The following is an 18387-nucleotide window of genomic DNA, read 5'->3' on the forward strand; positions in this document are numbered from 1 at the left end:
ATATTCATAGACAAGTAGTGTTGGCCTACAGGTAAGTTGAGGCTTATCTGTAGTGTGGACTGGTTTATGCTCAGGATCTGATATTTACTCTTTACATGTGCTCAGGATCTGATACTCACTCTTTACGTGTTTCAGGTGGTTTTTACATTGGTCTAGCTCTAATCAGGACGCGTGGGTTGAATGCCCAGTTTGTTTCTGGAGTGCACTGGGTTCTTTCCTGGAACACATCTCCTGGTTTAGTCCTATCTGAAAAGAGACTAGTTCATGCGCTCTTAGGCCACTCCACAATGTGAACCACAGTGAAGTCAGTGGGGCCAATGGAGAAATTAATTTCAAAAAATCATACTTGTGATCTGAACTGGAAGAGTAACCCTGGGATTTTCTTCTGTCAGTGAAAAGTTACACAATGCTAAGATACTTTCATTACAAATCACTTGTGCAAAACAATGAGAAGAACAAAGCAGCTCTAGAGAGAAGATGGGTGACAGATCTCAAGATCAGGATGTGATCTGTAGGTCGTGGCTGCATTCACCCTCCATGGGAATGAGATGTTGTACGTCTACATCTCTTCATAAAAATCTAGACTTATGTCACAGTGTGACTTTTTTATTGATTTTTTTCTAAGGAGAGTGGCAATGGGTTGGATTTTGCTTCATGCAAACATAAATCAAAGTTTCAGGGTAGTTCTGTCCATTTTGGGGGGAGCAAGGATACAGGGAGATTCTTTCTTCTAACTTCAAATTACAGCTGTAAGAAAAGACAGTATAACATTTCATTTTAACTGCTATTTACTAAAATATTTACTTTATTACATGATTTTTCAGTAATATGAAGTCATAATATTTTATGGTTGCCAAGTGAGCAAGGGGGGTTGTCACAGTAAAAATAAAAGTTTAAATGCTTTGCACTTGGTTAGTACAAAATAAACAAACAAATTCCAAGAATGTTTAGTTCAGACATTTATCTTGAGTAGGTGACAAAAATGCAGGCACGTGGCAGCTTAGAAGCAAGACAAATGTCCATTTCAAGTCTGTTCTGGAAATTTGTACATTTTGAAGTGGGTGGCATGTTTTCAAAAAAGAAAAAGGAATAAGTGCTTCATTGTTTCAAGCCTCATTAGACTTTTAATAAACAGCGTAGAGGCTGAGGAAGAATGTTCAAACAGTTGAAAACCCGATATATTTTAAGTGAGCTGCATTCCAGAAGGTTCTTAAATAACTACTGTTTTCTTTCTTACATCTTTTTCCTTTATAATAAAAGACATAATGTGTCTTGGCTGACACTTTTGATTGCTCCCAATAATGGGAATGATTTATAATACGTAGAACTACTGTATTCATGGTGTAAACTGTTCTCAGTCATGTTACATGATTATTGAACAGGTATGTGCTGTGTGAGGGGGTTTTTTCTTAGGTGCATGTATGTTAAAAGTATTTAAATTGGGAAATAAAGAGTATCAAAAGGCGGGGAGGAACTTTAAAAACTAAGACTCTAGTATTTGGCAATTGGAACAACGTGGTATGGCAAGATTTTGGGGCTTCCATGTAACTTGGGTTTAAATGGTGTTGACTTTTAAATTCTAACAGTTTTTATGTCAACTGATTTGTGGTGGGAAAGATTTAGCTGTGTCAGTGGTGCAAGAAAAGTCAGAGGTTTGGGTAGATGCATATAAGAACAGTTTGGGGGTGTTGGTATACCTGGTATTAGAGCAAGTAGTGTGAAAAAAGCGAATGACAGTGATTAAACTTTTGATTATCTAAGTACTTTTTTTTGATACATTGACATTAAAAAGTCAAAGGCTGTCAGTGTTAATTATCATCTGCAACAATCAGTTTACACTTTAAGAGGCCTTAGCTCGTTTGAACTTTGTAGCACTACAGCTGTGGTCTCTGTAGTTAAATTGTGAGGATTAGAATCTGAGAATTAGAAACACTGGTGTTTAAAGGCACCAGCGTAGTTTGAGTTATATGTTCAAGAGGCCTGGTATAAAGCATGTTATTGCTGTTTCCACTCTGTTTTGGGCAAGACTTAAATGTTATGTAGCGTCTCTGAGATTAGACCATGGGAAAAAATGCAGTGAATTCCTTTTAATGTAGCAAATGTATTACTTGCATTCTGTACTACAGCTGTTTTGAGGATGCAACCAGGTTGGGGTTTTTTTTCTTCTCTTAAAGTGCTGTAGTAAACCTAAATGCAATTTAAAGAGAAATCCAGAGACTAGAAAAACATAAACTTAACTATAATAAGTGGCATATAATTAATTATGTGTGTGAGCTAAGATGGAAGTATATGCTCCTCTTGCTTAGCTATAAGCGGAGGAGGTAGTTTGGCCCCTAGATGATCTTCTTTAATGTTGAACCCTGTGGAGGTTTCATAGTTGCTTTTGCTGTTATAGGATAACACCATTCAGAGGTCACTTCCTTCTTTTCCATGTGTTCACTTACTGTGTGTGGTGCAACCTGATCAAATTATTAATGATACTCTGAATACCTAAAGAAAAATATGTAGTAAAGTGTTTGCAGGCATACCAATGGTCTGTAGAAATGTGCAATGTAGTAAATCCTAATAGGCATAATGTTGAGTGTTAAACTTTGTGCCTTGAGGTGTTGTCCTTTTCTCCTTATAAAGTTATTTTTTTCTGCTGTCCTCCAGAAGAATTAAATTAGATTGTTGCTTGTTTATCTAATAAAAATATTCACAGAGCATTTGATATGATGAATTGGAAAGGAATTTAAGCTAAATAAAAAGTTAGTATATCAGCAGCTTATTCTAACTTTTATAATATAATGGAAAAGGAGGTGAATGGGGGATTGAGATAGGAATTTTGTATATATCTAGATATTTCAGGAAGTTTCATTTGAAACCTGATGGTGAAGTTTTGAAAAATAAGTGTATTTTGCTGGCTCTGCATAGTTGACATTTAATGTGTGAAATAATGTATTGCATATCTTCAATAGTTCAGCAAAGAACTGGCATCCCAGAGGTGGAGAAAGGTGGCTCTGCTATTGTTGTGCCACCTTGGAGAGTTCTGAGAACTAAAAGTTGCAGTAGCCCTCAGAAGCTACTTGAAATTCAGCCTCTTCCTGTCTTCTGCAGGTGGTTCCACTCTCTGGAAATTCAGCATCACTTTTGTGTTGTATTCTCCAATGCAGCGTCCTCCCTCCTCTCTTTATAGGCTTGCACAGGTTAGCTTGATACCCTTTCTCAGTTTGTTGTAGTAACCCTATTTCTAGCTAGATCTAGAACTTTTTATAGTCCTCTTTAATCCTCCATTTTATCTGGCATAAATAGGGCAGAGATTAATATTTTGCTGTAACTGAAAATTTTATGTGCTGTTCTTGTATATGCTTTCCTCCTACATTTTTTTCTGTTGCACGCTTTTAAACTGAACTTTGAATTCTAGACACTAGGAAAGCAATACCAACTTTCAAAGTTTACATTTAGGAGTACTTAACTTTGTTACTTTTTGAAATGTTAACTATTAATTTTCATTTTTAGCTTGTATTGAATATTTGTAAAAGTTAGAAAAATGGTCCTGAAAAAAAAATTACATACGTAGCAAAGGTGGGAAGCCTGAAAACTGAGACTCTAGAGAAGATTTTTTTTAACTGTTTTCCTTCCATTTTCCTTCCAGTTTTAATAATTGTGAGTGAATCTGGATATTGATGAGAACATTTCTAGAACATCCAAGAATTTTATAGATGAAGTAAAGCCTGTCCAGGAACTTGAAAGAGGGGTTGCAGACTTCTTTTCTCACAATGCTTGTCTGGATTAGCTGTATAAATCCCTTTTATTTGTGTCTTATACTAGTTCAAAAGCTGTGACTTTTTTTTCTCTTGAATTTTTCTTGTGATTTTAAAAAGAGGTCTCAGCTGGTTAGGTTGAAGAATTTGGTATGTTTACAAAAAAAAAAAGTAGTGATGAACTTGAAAACATCCCTGTATATGTATAATAATGCAGTTATCTTTTTTCTTTCAGAATTTCCAAAACTTGGGTGGTTTTGAATTCGAACGAAAGACTAGAAGTCAGAATAATCTTCACATTTCTTTGAATAAGAAGTAATAATGCAACGAAGGCAAGGAAGAGTCAATGCAGGACTGCTTTTGCTGCTTTATCAAATTTCTCAAGTTGGACTCCAGAACATTCCTTCTGTTACCCTTGGGGTGCTTGCGCTGAATATTTTTCTCTTTCTGAATCCTGTAAGGCCACTGTCTGAAGTGTGCATCAGTGTAAAGGAAGGCTTCTACAGAAAGAACTGGCAGCGTTTACTGCTTTCTCCTGTCCACCATGCAGATGACTGGCATTTATATTATAACATGATTTCCATGCTTTGGAAGGGGATAATGCTAGAAAAAAAGCTTAAGAGCATATGGTTTGCATACATAATTGCAGTATTTTCAGTGTTGATTGGAGTTGTTTATATGATGCTGGAATTCATGCTTGTGAAAATTCTGGATGATCCTTCGTATGAAATGAATTGTGCTGTAGGCTTTTCAGGTAAGCCATAGAGTTAGTACAATTTATATATGTAAAAATAATATTTATAAGTTCTATATAGTAATATTTGAATGCAAAAAATGGATAGATGTACATCCATATGCATGTATGTGGTTGCTATGTCAATAAACTTTATCCTATTTTTTAATTTAAAGCATGTACTTTGGGTACCTGTTGTGCTCATGCTGTCATTGGGACATAGCATTAGAGGGCAAGCCTTCCTTTGCAACCTCTGAGAAAGGTGCTTCAACACCTCTGAGGGTTCCTTGTGGTATTCGAACTGGTACTAGTTGTAACATTCTGGTAGTCGCTCGTTTGGAACTTCAGATACTCTCTGGTCCCCCACCCTTTGGTAATGAGACATATTGACCTTTATGGTGGCTGTAGGGGCCCTGAGTGCAACCTCTTTCTCTGCGAGGTTTTGCTGCCTGTGCTCAAGAACAGTTCTGATACAGGGCGGCTGTGACCCACCTCAGGCTAGTGGGAGATGAGATGTGGGAGATGAGATGTGTGAGATGGCTGAGAGAAGCCTCACCAGGGGCCTTTTTCCCCATTGTTCAGCATCTGCTTTGAAGCTCAAGCCGTCTGCATCATCCCTGGCTGAGCTATACTGCATCTGTGCCTGGCCATGTGCTTCTCCGGCCTGGGCCCTGACTTGACTTCCTGACTTTCTTTGGGCCTGCTTGGTCAGGTGGATGTGCCTGGTGATCTTGGGTCCTGGCCAGCCGCACTTGCTGTCACCAGTGTGCCCTGCGTGCTTTGCCTAAGGGCTATGGGACTGGGCCCCTATCGGGGAGGTTGCGGCCAGCCTGACTCCCTGTTCCCTTTGGATACACTTCCTTTGACGAGCGTCTCGGTCTTGCTGCTCCCTAACAGTGACTGCAGAACCCTACTGAATATTATTAGTGGTAAAATGACTGAAATATGTGCACCCAGTTCAGTCTCAGCTGGACTTTATAGGGTTAGCTTTTATACAGTACTCCTAACTATTGCAGCGTGATTAATGGGGGAAATGTGCTCTGTAATACTACTCTGTGAACAGCTCAGAGGTGCTGTCATCAACCTTCTTTTTGAACCTCTTATCTTTTGTTATCTTAGGCGGTAGGATGAGAAGTTGAGACCTAGAAGTTTTGAAGAAGTATCAGTTTTGAGTATTCACTTATATAATGCAGCATCTATGTGAGGTTTTTCCTATGTATTCCTATCAGTCCATACCTTAAAACAGCTTAGTATCAACCTAGTTCTTATTAGGAATGAGAAGGGTGAATATTTCAAAAATTCATGATGAAACTTCTTTGTACTACATGACTGGGAATTTAATACTAGCATGTAATGGGGTAGTGTTAACATTTCACTGTATTTTTTTTTTTACCAGATTAGTCTCCAGCTTCTCACTTAGCCACTTAGCAACTTACATCTCCCTTTTCTCAAAAGAACAGAAGGGAAGTTAGATTTAGTGATATAATTATCCAGGTCATGCAGCTTTATGGCGAAAGAGTCCAAGTTACTGAACTGGTAACTGGTGGTGCTGGCAGGCAGGGCAAGCGTTGGTGATGGGCCAGAGGGGGGTGCCCATTTCATTCCTTACAAGAGACTCATGTCAGCCGTACCTGCAATATTGGCTGGAGCATATATTCTGGATTTTTTGGAGAACTAAAAAGAAGTGGGACTAAGCCTCTAATCTACTGAGGCATTTGTGAAAAGGATAAAAAAGTCAAGCTTTTTGTCAATTTAGGATTACCTAATTGGATTTTAATGTACATGTTCTGCAAGATAGATAGTTCAGATCTATCATCAAGTATTGCAACCAGTTCTGTGACTTATCTTCTGCAGCATCTTTTGAGTATTCCAAGCTTGGACATGTGGGGCTGTAGGCAATGTGCCCATGCATTTGACCATTATTTGGGCAGCAATTTAAAGTAGCACTGACAGAGTTAGTATCCATAATTGGTCTTTCTAAACCTGCAACATCCTTAATATGACCTTCACCATAGGTACTTTCTCTTCAGTTGGGGCAAATGGCATGTACATGGAGTAGCTGTTGAAGAAAATATGAGTACTTTCCTGATAACTATTTCTTTAAGAGTCAGTCTGTATACATATTTAAGAGTTTTACAATGCCTGGATTTTTTAAATTATTATTTTATTTTATTTCAAATGGATGAAACAGGCCTGCCTCCTGTCCCCCTGCATGGAACCTGACAATACACCAGGTCAGGCAGTTCCAATGAACACTTAAACCTTAAAAAAAAATAAAATAAAATTGAAGCTGTACAAACGAGGTTCTGGTGAGCCAAGGGTAGATTGGGTGGAGATGACTCTTAAACTATGCTGTTGCTATTGAATATTTCTCTCCTTTAGTAAATGTATAGTTTCTGGACAAGTCCAGTTTTATCAGCAGCAAGTAGTGTGAGTGTGCGTGTATGTGCATATGCGCATCCCTATTTATATTTGATCCTAGAATAACAATATTTACATCATTGGTTAGATGTCTCTTGTTTTCTGCCATGTTAGAAGGGGAGGGAACCATGAAAAAGGTTTAGTATATCTGTATTGATGTTCAACTTTGCTGTGTTTTTCCATGTCAAATCTTTGTTACTTGTTGATTTTTCAGATATTTTTTTTTTACAACTGTATGAGATTTTTCTTGAGAGAAAATTTTTCAAAATCATTTTGAAAGTTCCAGTATGTGAATTCATTCTGTCATATCAGCTGTTGCTTGCATGATTGATAAAGCAGTTGCAGTGAATTAGAAATGGATGATTATTTATTGTAGTTAAAGGTGATTTATCTACCTTTTTTTTTTCAGAAACAAGTGATTCTGGAGTATATGTAAGATGATTTTCCATTAATTCAAAATTTGAGCCTACTGTTCAGCTTCACATGCATCTGTTTGTCTAGTTTTCAGTAATGGCTTTTCTCAACTCATGAAACATTTTTTGAGTTCAATAATTTTGTCAACTATTTCAACTAAAATTCCCATTTTAAAATTGTACTGTTTTGAATACCTGAATAGCTACAGTAAGTAGGCATATTAAAAAGCAACTCAGAATTGGCTGTTATACAAATATGTACATTTTTATCCTTTTTTTTTAAGTCACAGAAAAGTATCACTTTAAAAACAGCTCAGAATTGTTTTTCTGGCATGCAAGAGTATGTTTTGTGGTGCTGTGAAACTGCATGATACTTCAGTTTCAGTAGTTAAGTTGTTTGCATTTCTTTATTATTTGGGCACAAGTATTTCTCTCTTTCTTCGTGTTAAGTACTTCTGATTTCTTCTTGTTTGCAGGAGTCTTGTTTGCTTTGAAAGTTCTCAACAACCATTACAATCCAGGAAGAGTCAGCAGTGTCCTTGGATTGCAGATATCCAGTAAATATGCTTGTTGGGTGGAGCTGGTGGCTATTCATTTAATTTCTCCAGGGTAAGTGCATTTAATATTTCAAAGTTAGGAGAAGAGATTTGGGCTATTTGCAATGTATTATGGACTAAGTGTAGTGTTAGCTGGTATCCAAATGGAGTGTTGGGGCTACAATTAGGTGTTGAGGTTACAGTCTACTTTTTTCCTTAATGCCCTGTATGTTGATCATGTTTCAAAATAAAAAAACTGAAATACTGTGCCCAGAAGGTATTACTAAGAATTTGAGGGAAGATAACAAAAGTTGATGGATGCAGCAAAGTGACACGTGTTTTCAGCAAAGTAACCAAACTAAGATGCCGTAGTGCCAATGGCTTCATTAGAAAAACAGCATTCCACTGTTTGCTTGCTATTTCTGTCCTAATCCCTTCTGTCCGTTTGTTATAGTCATTTATCTAATTTATGATAAAGCCGTCATCCAGTATTCTGCAAATTTTATGCAGTTTTACTGTCTTGCAGTCTTGCTGATCACATCCCTCGGTTTTCCTGTGTGCTCAGTTCTGCCAGCGCAGTTCATCTGCCCCTACGTCTGTGAGAATACCGCCTTTCTCTTCTTTTGCAGTGGATTTCTGGAGTTCTAGTTGCAAATCAGTAATCTTGTATAATATTTTATAACTGTCAGTCGTATTGGAGAATGTATGCAAAGTACAGACACCAGATTTGCAAACTACCAAATCACAATTTATATACAATTTCCCAATTTTCCAAAAGATTAAAAAAAACCAACCCAAAAAGAAAAAGAGGGGAGCAATACTGACATACCCCTCATCAGATACTATGATATAGCAGATAGAAGGTTTCCTAGACCAGCATGCAAATTCAAATACCGCTTAGTTTAAACGCTGATTTTACTGCTTTATGACTTACTGCCTGATTGACTGCAGCAAGGAAGCCTAGGTTAAAAGACAGAACTGAAGATTGCTCTGTTGCAAGTGCAATTTTAAGTGTGAGCTGAGAGGTCACTTGCATGGCATTATTACAAGTGTAAAACCAAATTTTTCAGTGCATTAAGAACATTCTTCTAAAAAATAAAAACTGTCATGTTAGCTGGACATAGTTTTTATTTGTTAATATGTTTGATATGTCTAGTTATTATTAAAGACTAATGAAAGAACATTATGTCTGAAGTAAAACCATGAGCATAGCATATCATACTATATCTGGTAGAGCGAAAACATGAGTTTAGTGGTTGGGTGCTGCTGTTTTTCAGTTGTTTTACTGCAGAAGTGTGTTTTGGGTAGAAAGTGTATAGACGGTCCAGAAATAATGTCTAAAACCTTTTCATAATTTTATGGAAGCTTAAATTGCTGCCTGGTCTAAAGAACCTCTACATGGTTACATGCAATCCTGATAGGACAGTTTCACAGCACTTAAATGATGATGGGTACCATAGAAAACAAGTAGTAATCTCCAGAAATTCATGTCCCAGAACACAACATGCTTAATTAGTAACTGCCAACTGCCTTGAAAATGAACCATAACAATTGTGGTTCTCAGAGCATTTCTCTTACACGCTCATCTGCATGCTAAGGGCATGTTGTAACATTTGAAGGGTCTGATTAAATGGTGTCCCTTTGTACATCAAGTTACATAATTTAGTTTTGAATAGATAAGAGGTTAGTAATTGGGGCGGAATTCTGTCCAGTCAGAAAGACATGCAATAAATCTGGGCCTGCTTTAGTGGAATGATGTGTCAGTACACCTGAGAATCCATACCAATGAAGGATTCAAAAGTAATATTGAGGCTATTGAAAATTTTGATTTTTATGCTGTTCATTGATGAACTGTCCCTCAGGAGCAAAAGGGCTAAGAACAACCAACCAACCAAAAATCCCCAGGTTTGACAGGAATGGCATTACGTGATGAGAACCATTTTATAGCCTTTTATTCTTTTGTTAAACTTAGCTTTTACTTCTCTATGCTATTTTCCCAATGTGTTACAAAATTACTAACAAGTTTTCCTTTTCCATTTATAGAAGCAATGGCATTTTTCTGTACAGAGCTGTGTAAATGTCCTGGTTTGGCTTTTACTTCTGGCGTCATTTAATTTGGTTTAATTTTCATCCAGGTAGTTTGTTTAGCACTGGTAAATTGACTACATGGCATACTTTCTAAGCAACATTAAATTTTGTAGCAAAGTGTATAAATTGTCATGGGCAGGTCTTCTGTGCTTGTGTTAATTTGGAAATAAACTATGTATAAATACATGGATTTCATTCCCATGATATCAAAAAATTCATTGTTTTTCAAAAATAAAATCAGTCTACATCTTCCTAGTACATCATTTTGATATTATTCTTTTCTTTGCATGTTTAGCAAATGCATGCTTCCTAGCCTTGGAGTAGGAGATGCATGGAAGTAAGACCTTTTTGTAAAAGACTGCAGCAGTGACTTAAGCTAAAGACATACTTCAGTTGCTAAGTACATGGCTTTGTCCTGTGCGTGCATAAATAATAATGCCTACCAGACTTTGGAGTTTGCTGTTGAGAAGGAGTTATGGAAGTTAAGTGATAGGTATAGACTTTCTTGCACTGTTTTCATTTGTTGAGTCAGGTGACTGACAAATTCACCAAGCATGATGAGGAATTGATTTAATTCATTGTAAGGATACCGGAACAATATTAACGTAAAAACTAATACAGAGAGGCTTGTGAACATTGGGTCAGAATCTGTCATACGTGAAAAGCAAATGCAGTCCAAATGGTTTTCCCTCTAGTGATAGCAGTTTTCATTGAAATTACACAGTCAAATGAAAAAGTATAATTAATTCTGTTTAGAAGATTTTTCTGAAGTAATGTGCACATCAGCTTGATGGCAAATGTCTTCAGGAAACAGTATTTAGACATATTGCATAATTAACATTAGTATGAAGTGAATGGTTGAGATAAATAAGATCTCTGGGGATATCTACATTTTCAAACAAAACAATTAAATGAGACATCATTTGAATTTCTCTGTACCAGGGAGAAACATTAGTTAATATTGATAAAGCTCATTGACATTTAGAGAAGAAAACATGCAATTTAAAAAAGTCAAGAACCCATTTTTTTATTCCCATTCAAAGTTCAGCTTGTATTACAGAAACTGAAAATTATACTGTGAGAAAAAATAATTATCAATCTTTCTTTATTAACCATCAGGAAAAAGTAAGTAGTTTAGCATGTTACAATCGGGAGAATGTTTCTTCATTAGTCTAACTGAAAATTAACAGCCAATTTTTACCTAGTAAAATGTACATTCCAATCAAGACATTGCTATTATTATGAATAGTGTAAAAAGCCTATTTTGGAATCAGTTGACAATGGAGGTTGCTTTATTGCTGATAATGTAAGAGTTTTTAATTATATCCAGGATTATTTACTGTATATAAAAAGCAGAAAATAGGAGTGAACTTAGTTTTCTGTATTAGACAAGAGAGTGCAATTTATAATACAAGTGAAAAGCACCTTGGTAATATGCTTTTGGACAAGACTTCTACATGCAACTTGTTTTGTGCTTTTTGTAAACTGTCTATTATTTCTTTTCAGCCAAAATTCGTGACATTTAGTTCTAAATTTTGCGTATAATCCTGCCTTGTGAAAACAGTTGTAGTTTTGCCTTTAGTTTTAATGTCTGCAGTTAAAACTCAGGCAGCCTCATAGGCAAGAAATCCATTATGCAAATTTTTTAAAAGGCAGTCGACTGAAAATTAAAATTCACTGTAAAATGTAGTAAAATGTCAAGAAGATTGACACTGGAGTATTATTGGGGATTAATGGTTCAAATATCTTTAAATTAATTGGAAATAGGAGTATCCACTTTGGACTAAGGCATGTGGATAGAAGAACGTTAACTGCGTGTGTAAAACAGTTATTTTGTGTCATTTACTTATATTGAATAAATTTTTTTTTATAAAATAAGGAAGTTTATAGGGCATCTGAATAAATCTGATCTCAAAACAAATGCTCTGAATGATAACTTCAGAAGGACAAACATATATGTCTATATATAGATGTATGTGTATGTGATTTATATGTATCAATGTTTAGTCTGATGCACTTTTAAAGGTCATCACTATTAAATTCTGATTGCTCTTTGCTGGGTCTTAGTAGCCCTCTCATTTTCCTTTGCGAAGCGGAGACAAATGTGGGAGAGGAGGGGCTCTGAACCCGGGAGGATCTGGGAGGCCTCTGCCTGACCTGAGTTTCTCCAGGCAGCCTGTTCTACTAATTACATGTTTTTAAATCTCTGGCTGTGACTTATATCCATTACTCCTTATTCTATGGATAGAGACTGTGGAGAATGTATTCATTCCTATTTGTGACAGTCTTTTCCGTATTTTAAGATTATGGTAGCTGTGAGAGAATTCTTCAGTAGACTTAAATGTTTGTGATCCCTTCAGTCTTTTCTCAGAAGTTTTGGACACTCCCCATTTTTTTGTTGCTCTTTTTGTGCAGCCTGCGAAAAGGAGGCTCAGTTTTCCATCTGAGACCTACTGAGTAGAGTGGAAGGCTACTTTATTTTACTTCCTGATAGTGTTCCTGTTTACATATTTCCAGTAAAATACTTGAATTGCACCCTATTGTTTTTTTTTCCAAACTACTACTTCATTTTGTCAAGGTTGCTTTAAGTTCTAATGCTATCTCCAGTCAGCCTTACAGCTTCTTAGCTTGTCATTCGTAAATATTTGGAATAAACTCTTTCAGTAATCCACTTGATTCGTATCCTAAGTTTGATAACGAATTACTGACAAGTAATAAGTCAGGCTTACCAACTGCTTAGACATCTGTGTAGTAAAGTTCTAGAGTTTAAGTTTTTTAAGCCTTCTTTATGACAAATACTGTGAGACAGTGCTTCATTCAGTGCGTGTGTGACGTCTGCAGATTATCCCTTTCTGTGCAGCTTGTTGCCCTGTCAAAGGAGAAATTTTCATTGATTTGACACTTGTTCTTGACAAACATGTCTTCTGTTTCTGGTGTTCTTACCTTGGTTGAAAAATTATGTGTCTTAATAATTGTTGAACAAATAGTTTTATCTGGGAAGAGAAGATAGTGATTAGTCTGGAGTCCTCCTCCTTTTCTATTTCTTTTTCTTTTTTTTTCTTTTCCCTGCTTAAGAATCAGTACAGAAATATCCTTACAATCCTCTGGAGCCTTACCCATCCTCAGAAGAGCTGGGAAAAGACACAAGTTAACTACTTCAGAACTTTGCTGCAGAGTTACACTTTCTTCTTTGACAATGTTAAAAGCTTTTATTAGAACTGCCTCTTTTTTTTTTGTAAAATTGTGTATTATCTGTATGTTTCAGTTGTTACTTTTGGAAAATATCTATAAAGATGTCTTCCATACTATAAATGATACCAAGCATTAGTAAAAAAAAAAGTATTAAGTTATCATTTGAGTAAATTACAATATAACACATTCTAAAATGAAGTCGTGGTTGCTTAACTTAGCTGTAACATTAAGCATTTTGCAATGTAAGGGAAGCTGTGTTTTTGACTCTACAGAATTGCTTTTCCTTAGCAATTACAAGTAGCGAGGTGCTACTGTTGATCACACTCAAATTAATTTTATGACAGCATATGATGAAAATTCAATGTGATTTATCAAATTTACTCATTTTCTGGAAGTCAGTGATAGTATATATGTGTGACAGTGTATATGATACTATTTTTCATTTAGAAAACCCTGTTTAAACACTTTCATTATAAGTTTCTACTCCTTGAATATAATTTGTAATTAAACAGTCAATAGTGTTTAGGCATCTAGTACACTAACCTATTCATTAGACATGAAGTGGAAATTATCCCCCTGAAGGCTTTTTAAAGTTGAAGGTTTCTGATTATTCATATTATGTAAATATACAGCTTCACTGTGTTGCAAGCAAAGACCTTGATTTGGGGGTTTGTGGAACAGTGTCGTACTTGGGTAAATCAAAAGGAACATAAAATTTGTTTAAAACGCTGCCAGGAATATAGGAGAATCACTTTATGTTGGTCATTTCTAGAGTAAGGCATCTTAAAGTATCTAATGTTTTATGTGTACAGACATTTTTCAAGTCAGGCGTGTATTTTTCACAAACTTGGAAAATCTGTTCCAGAAAAATCTGTTTGGAAAATTAGTTCCTTATAGATACTTTATTTTGTTAACTACCTCTTACCTATAAATTTTCATATCAGCATTTATGTGTTACTCTAAAAAAAAAAAAAAGCTTTTTACATATGGGAGAGTGCTGCAGCTTTACGTAGCAGAATACAAGTTTGTGGCTAAGTAGGCGGCAAAAGAGCGAATTTGGATTTGATCTTTATTTCCCTCTAGTGACATATGTGTTTTCTTGTATAGTTTTACCAGCGATGCCTGGAAGTTGTATTGTTATGAGTGTCATGCTATCATCTGTGTATCCCACTCTTTGGGATTTCTGTCTGGAATGTAAAAAGCATAATGTTTAAATCTAGTTTCATGTTAAACGGAAGTTTCATTTCTGCTTTATAAAGGCAAAAAAGCTCACATTACTTGAATCTTTAGACAACCAGTGTAAATCCAGTGGACTTTGCATGTACTATGAAATTGTCATAATAGAGGTGAACAGTTTACAAATAATGTTTAAACCTGGTTAAACTCAAAAGATTTTGCTGTTAATTAAATCTGATTAAACACAGAAGAGTTTAACTCTTAATTTGAATGCTGAAAATTGATTTATGAATGTAGAGCACCTCATAGTCATGGCAATACTTGGAGCAAATATCCTTATTTACTGTAAACATGTGTCTGTGTTGCTGGTTTCTCAAAAGACTCTAGAGCCTTTTCATTCTATATGCAAATGGGCAATTACATTTTTTTAAAGAAATTGTTGGTATGTATAGAAAAGAGTTATGATCTCAGTGTTTCACTAATTCTTTTAATTTTGAAGGCACTGCATTACAAAGATTGCAACAGATCTGCATTCATGCTTATCTCAGACTAATTGCAGGATTGTGTTGATAGTGCAGTAGAAAGCACTGTATTTATGCATACACTTGAAACTGTAAATGTTTTTCGTAGAATCTACCTAGACATTTCAGCATAATTCTGTGGATTTACTTTTTTGTACATTAAAACTAGTTTCCTACCCCAGTAAGTCTTTAAATGCTTTTAGGGAAATGGTATTCTATCCTTTAAACAAGCAATTAAAATGATCTCTCCGAGCAGTTTCCAGCTTCTTTAGGATACTTGTTAGATACTTTTCTGTGACTGTCTGTACCCACCAATTTTAGGCTAGTTATGAAGAAAGAAAACTTGACACTATGTCCTTGGAGGCAAGTAATTTCTCTGTGCTTGATCTCACTCAGGGACTTTCTCTGTTACAACAAATTCTGTGCTCCCCATTCTCCATCCCTACAAAAAAGTCTTCGTTTCCTTCACTCACAAGATTTTGCTTTTTTGTAGGACTTCTTTTGCTGGGCATCTGGCAGGGATTCTTGTTGGATTGATGTATACTATGGGACCTCTGAAAAAGATCATGAAAGCCTGTCTAGGTATGTAATTTTGCTCAATTTGTAAAATCTGCAGAAGAGACACTTTTATTTTTAAAATTGAATGAGTCTTGCATATAGAAATTCAGGCCATTCCAACAAGATTTTAGGCAATTAAAGATATGCTGATTATTAAAGCGAGTGCAGAGGAAAGAGATCGACCTTTTTTTTTTTTTTAAATATGGATGATAAGAACCAGTAAATGTCTTACAGGTATTTTTACTTAGAGGAATACCATTTACCTTTCTTCTTAAATGCTTATTTAGAGTAAAATGTTTCACATACGATGTCAATGAAAATGTCACTTCAAATGAAGCCATAAAAATATGCCAGAGTGCAGTAAGTTTCCATGTTGATTACTACTACTTGCTCCCATTCTAGTGGAAGTCCCTACAGTTTGAAAAAGGTTGTGGGATGCTTGAGAAATTGTTACTGGAATTCTCAAGCTTTCCAACAATATAATACTACAGCTTTTCATGTTGTAGTGGTACTTACTTTAAAAAAATGATGGTATCTTTAGTCTAGCAATTGTTTTAAACACAGCCCTGCAAACTTTTATATGAACACTCCAATAAATTTCAGTGTTTTAATTGGAAGTCTAAGCCTTGCCACAGCAGCTGTCAGATTATTTGGGTTTTATGTCTGATTACTTAATATGTTGAGTACTTTATTTATGACTGTCATCAAGTTGACCGTGGATATGGTGTTTGTATAGTGGGAAATTATTTGTTCAGATGTGTGTGCTTTTCACAGGAAGTTTTATCACAGCTTGGTGATATGGTCTGTAAGTCATATATGTTTAGCAGTTTTAAGTGGAAAAACAGACTGGAGCATCAGATTTCCTACCCCACTGGAGTGAACAGACATAGTGTCAGATTAGTTAAATGTTAATATTGTATGTTTCTGTGTAAGGAGGGGTGTGTGCTTATGTGATGACTATTAGGACAGTCCAGCATCAGATCACACTGCCTAGTGAGTTTCTGCAGTCTCCATCCTTGGATGTTTTCAAGACTTGACAAGGTGAAGTCCTGACTGAGTAACATGGTTTTATCTCATAGCTAACCCTGCTCTCAGTGGGGGCTGGGCTAGGGACCTTCCGAAGGTCTCTTTCAAACTCAATTATTCTAGGATTCTGTGATAAATCATGGCACACTTAGTGAAACGTGCTATGGAGATTCCGCTGCTGTCAAGGTTGCTGTGTGACTAAGACCCGGAGAAAGGCGTGTTCCAGTGCACAGGTCATCTTTTTCTCCTATGTAGCGGAGCAGAAACAGTGCAGTGTTATTCCAGTCCTCGGTTTTCTGTGCTTTAATCCATTTTTACCAATGTACAATCTCAGTGCAGAAATTATTCATTATATGTTCTGGAAGACGTTTGTTAGGTGGGTTTGCATTTTTCTAGACTACATGGATATGTTGCTTAAACGTGGCACACCAATATAAAATCTAGAACGACATATACAAGTTTACCAATAATATATTCTCTCACTGATGCCAAAAAAATTCATAGGTGCGAGTTGTTTCATATTTATATCTTATGAAACAGACTCTGAAAGAAAGACTTAATTCAAATTTGGTTTTGTATTTTATGAAGATACACAATGTGTTTAATTTATTCTAATAGTACATGTATTATTTTTATATTTAGGTGGCATTTCTTCATTCACTGACCCTGCCAGGCCAAGGGACTACTACTATTCAGGTGAGTACACTAACCCACTTACCTGAAGTCTTATTCCATCTTTAAAAATAGGGACATCAATCTTTCTAATGATAGGAAACCTATAGAGGAGCTAGTTAAATGGAAACATACATGATATACAAAATATTCTGCACATAAGTACACTTGCTAAACTTATTACTTCTCTGGCCATGTATCACTTTTCCTTTTTAGGGAACTGTGTGGATGTATTTTCTTGTACAAGACGCTTTAAACCTCAAATTAAGATCATGACTTCATAAAATGCTACTCTGGGGAAATACTATTCCTTTTGCAGAAGGTGCAGCAGGGAGGAAATTATATCTACTGAAAGCAGCCCGTTGAACCTTGATACTTCTGCCCTGATATGGCAAATTTATCAGTTCCATTCTAGGATGGTTTTTTCCCCACTCCGACAAGGAACTTCTTCCTTCGAACACTTTCTGTAAATCAAGTAATTTATATGCAAAAAGCCCACTCCTCACCAAAACAGATTTAGGTTATCATCACAGTATATAGATGGATAGTTGGAATACTGGCATACTTCGAATGTAGCATGTTTGATTCACTTCTCATGCAGGACATTAAGTCATATATGGAGTGTATAGAAATAATAGGTGGAGGCCTTGTCTGGGAGGGACAGGAGAGGAGCCAGTTGTGGGACGGGCTGTTGGATCAAAGCTAAGGGACGTATAGCTGACTTTATCCTATCTCCTGCAGTGATTTATACCCTTCCTAGGCATCTGCTGTAAGAACAGGATAAATATATAGCGATAACTCCCTCAAATATCTGCCAGTGTGTAGTGGCTTAAAGATGTTCTCAGCAGAAAGTTTTATGGGGGAATTTTGGCTTTAATAGCCTGTGATGGATTATTCTTCCATGAATATGTCAAAAGCTCTTTGAATTGGCGTGAACTTTTTTAACACCTACAACATCAGAGAATTTCACAGTTTACTTCCTGGTGTAGAATCTGTCATTTTTGTTTGTTTTGAACCTGCTAACTGCTAATTTCATTTGGTGCACATTAATTCTTCTTTGGGAAAGAAAACCAAACCTTCATTCTTTATGTAGTTTCTTCATATTCTTTATGGTTTTATAGACTTCAGTACGATACTCACCAAAGTCATCTCTTCTCTGTGATTGGAAAATTGTGGTCTGTATGGTTGCTTATATGAAAACAATTTCGTACGTTTGATCGTTCTTACTGTTCTCTGAGGTTTAGTCGTGCAGGGTTTTTTATTTTTTTAATAATCTTTTATAAGTGAGATGCGCTTACTCTTTGCCAC

At 36.0% G+C, this 18387-nt stretch overlaps 1 protein-coding gene across 7 annotated transcripts in view; it reads left to right on the top strand.

Annotated features, from left to right (window-relative positions):
* RHBDD1 (rhomboid domain containing 1) overlaps positions 1-18387 on the top strand; it is a 46546-nt gene that overhangs the window by 4557 nt on the left and 23602 nt on the right. For 5 of the 7 annotated variants that reach the window (XR_008466974.1, XM_054205268.1, XM_054205269.1 and 2 more), the window contains exons 2-6: positions 3097-3185; positions 3979-4497; positions 7787-7919; positions 15317-15405; positions 17050-17103. Coding sequence is in view for 6 of the 7 variants with exons in the window: in XM_054205268.1 (XP_054061243.1) it covers positions 4065-4497; positions 7787-7919; positions 15317-15405; positions 17050-17103 (709 nt within the window). In the remaining variant the exon portion in view is untranslated. The remainder of the gene's footprint in view (positions 1-3096; positions 3186-3978; positions 4498-7786; positions 7920-15316; positions 15406-17049; positions 17104-18387) is intronic. The other 2 variants (XM_054205267.1, XM_054205266.1) reach the window with 1 other exon arrangement.

Source organism: Rissa tridactyla, chromosome 6, assembly GCF_028500815.1.
Source record: "Rissa tridactyla isolate bRisTri1 chromosome 6, bRisTri1.patW.cur.20221130, whole genome shotgun sequence".
NCBI classification, from domain to species: domain Eukaryota; kingdom Metazoa; phylum Chordata; class Aves; order Charadriiformes; family Laridae; genus Rissa; species Rissa tridactyla.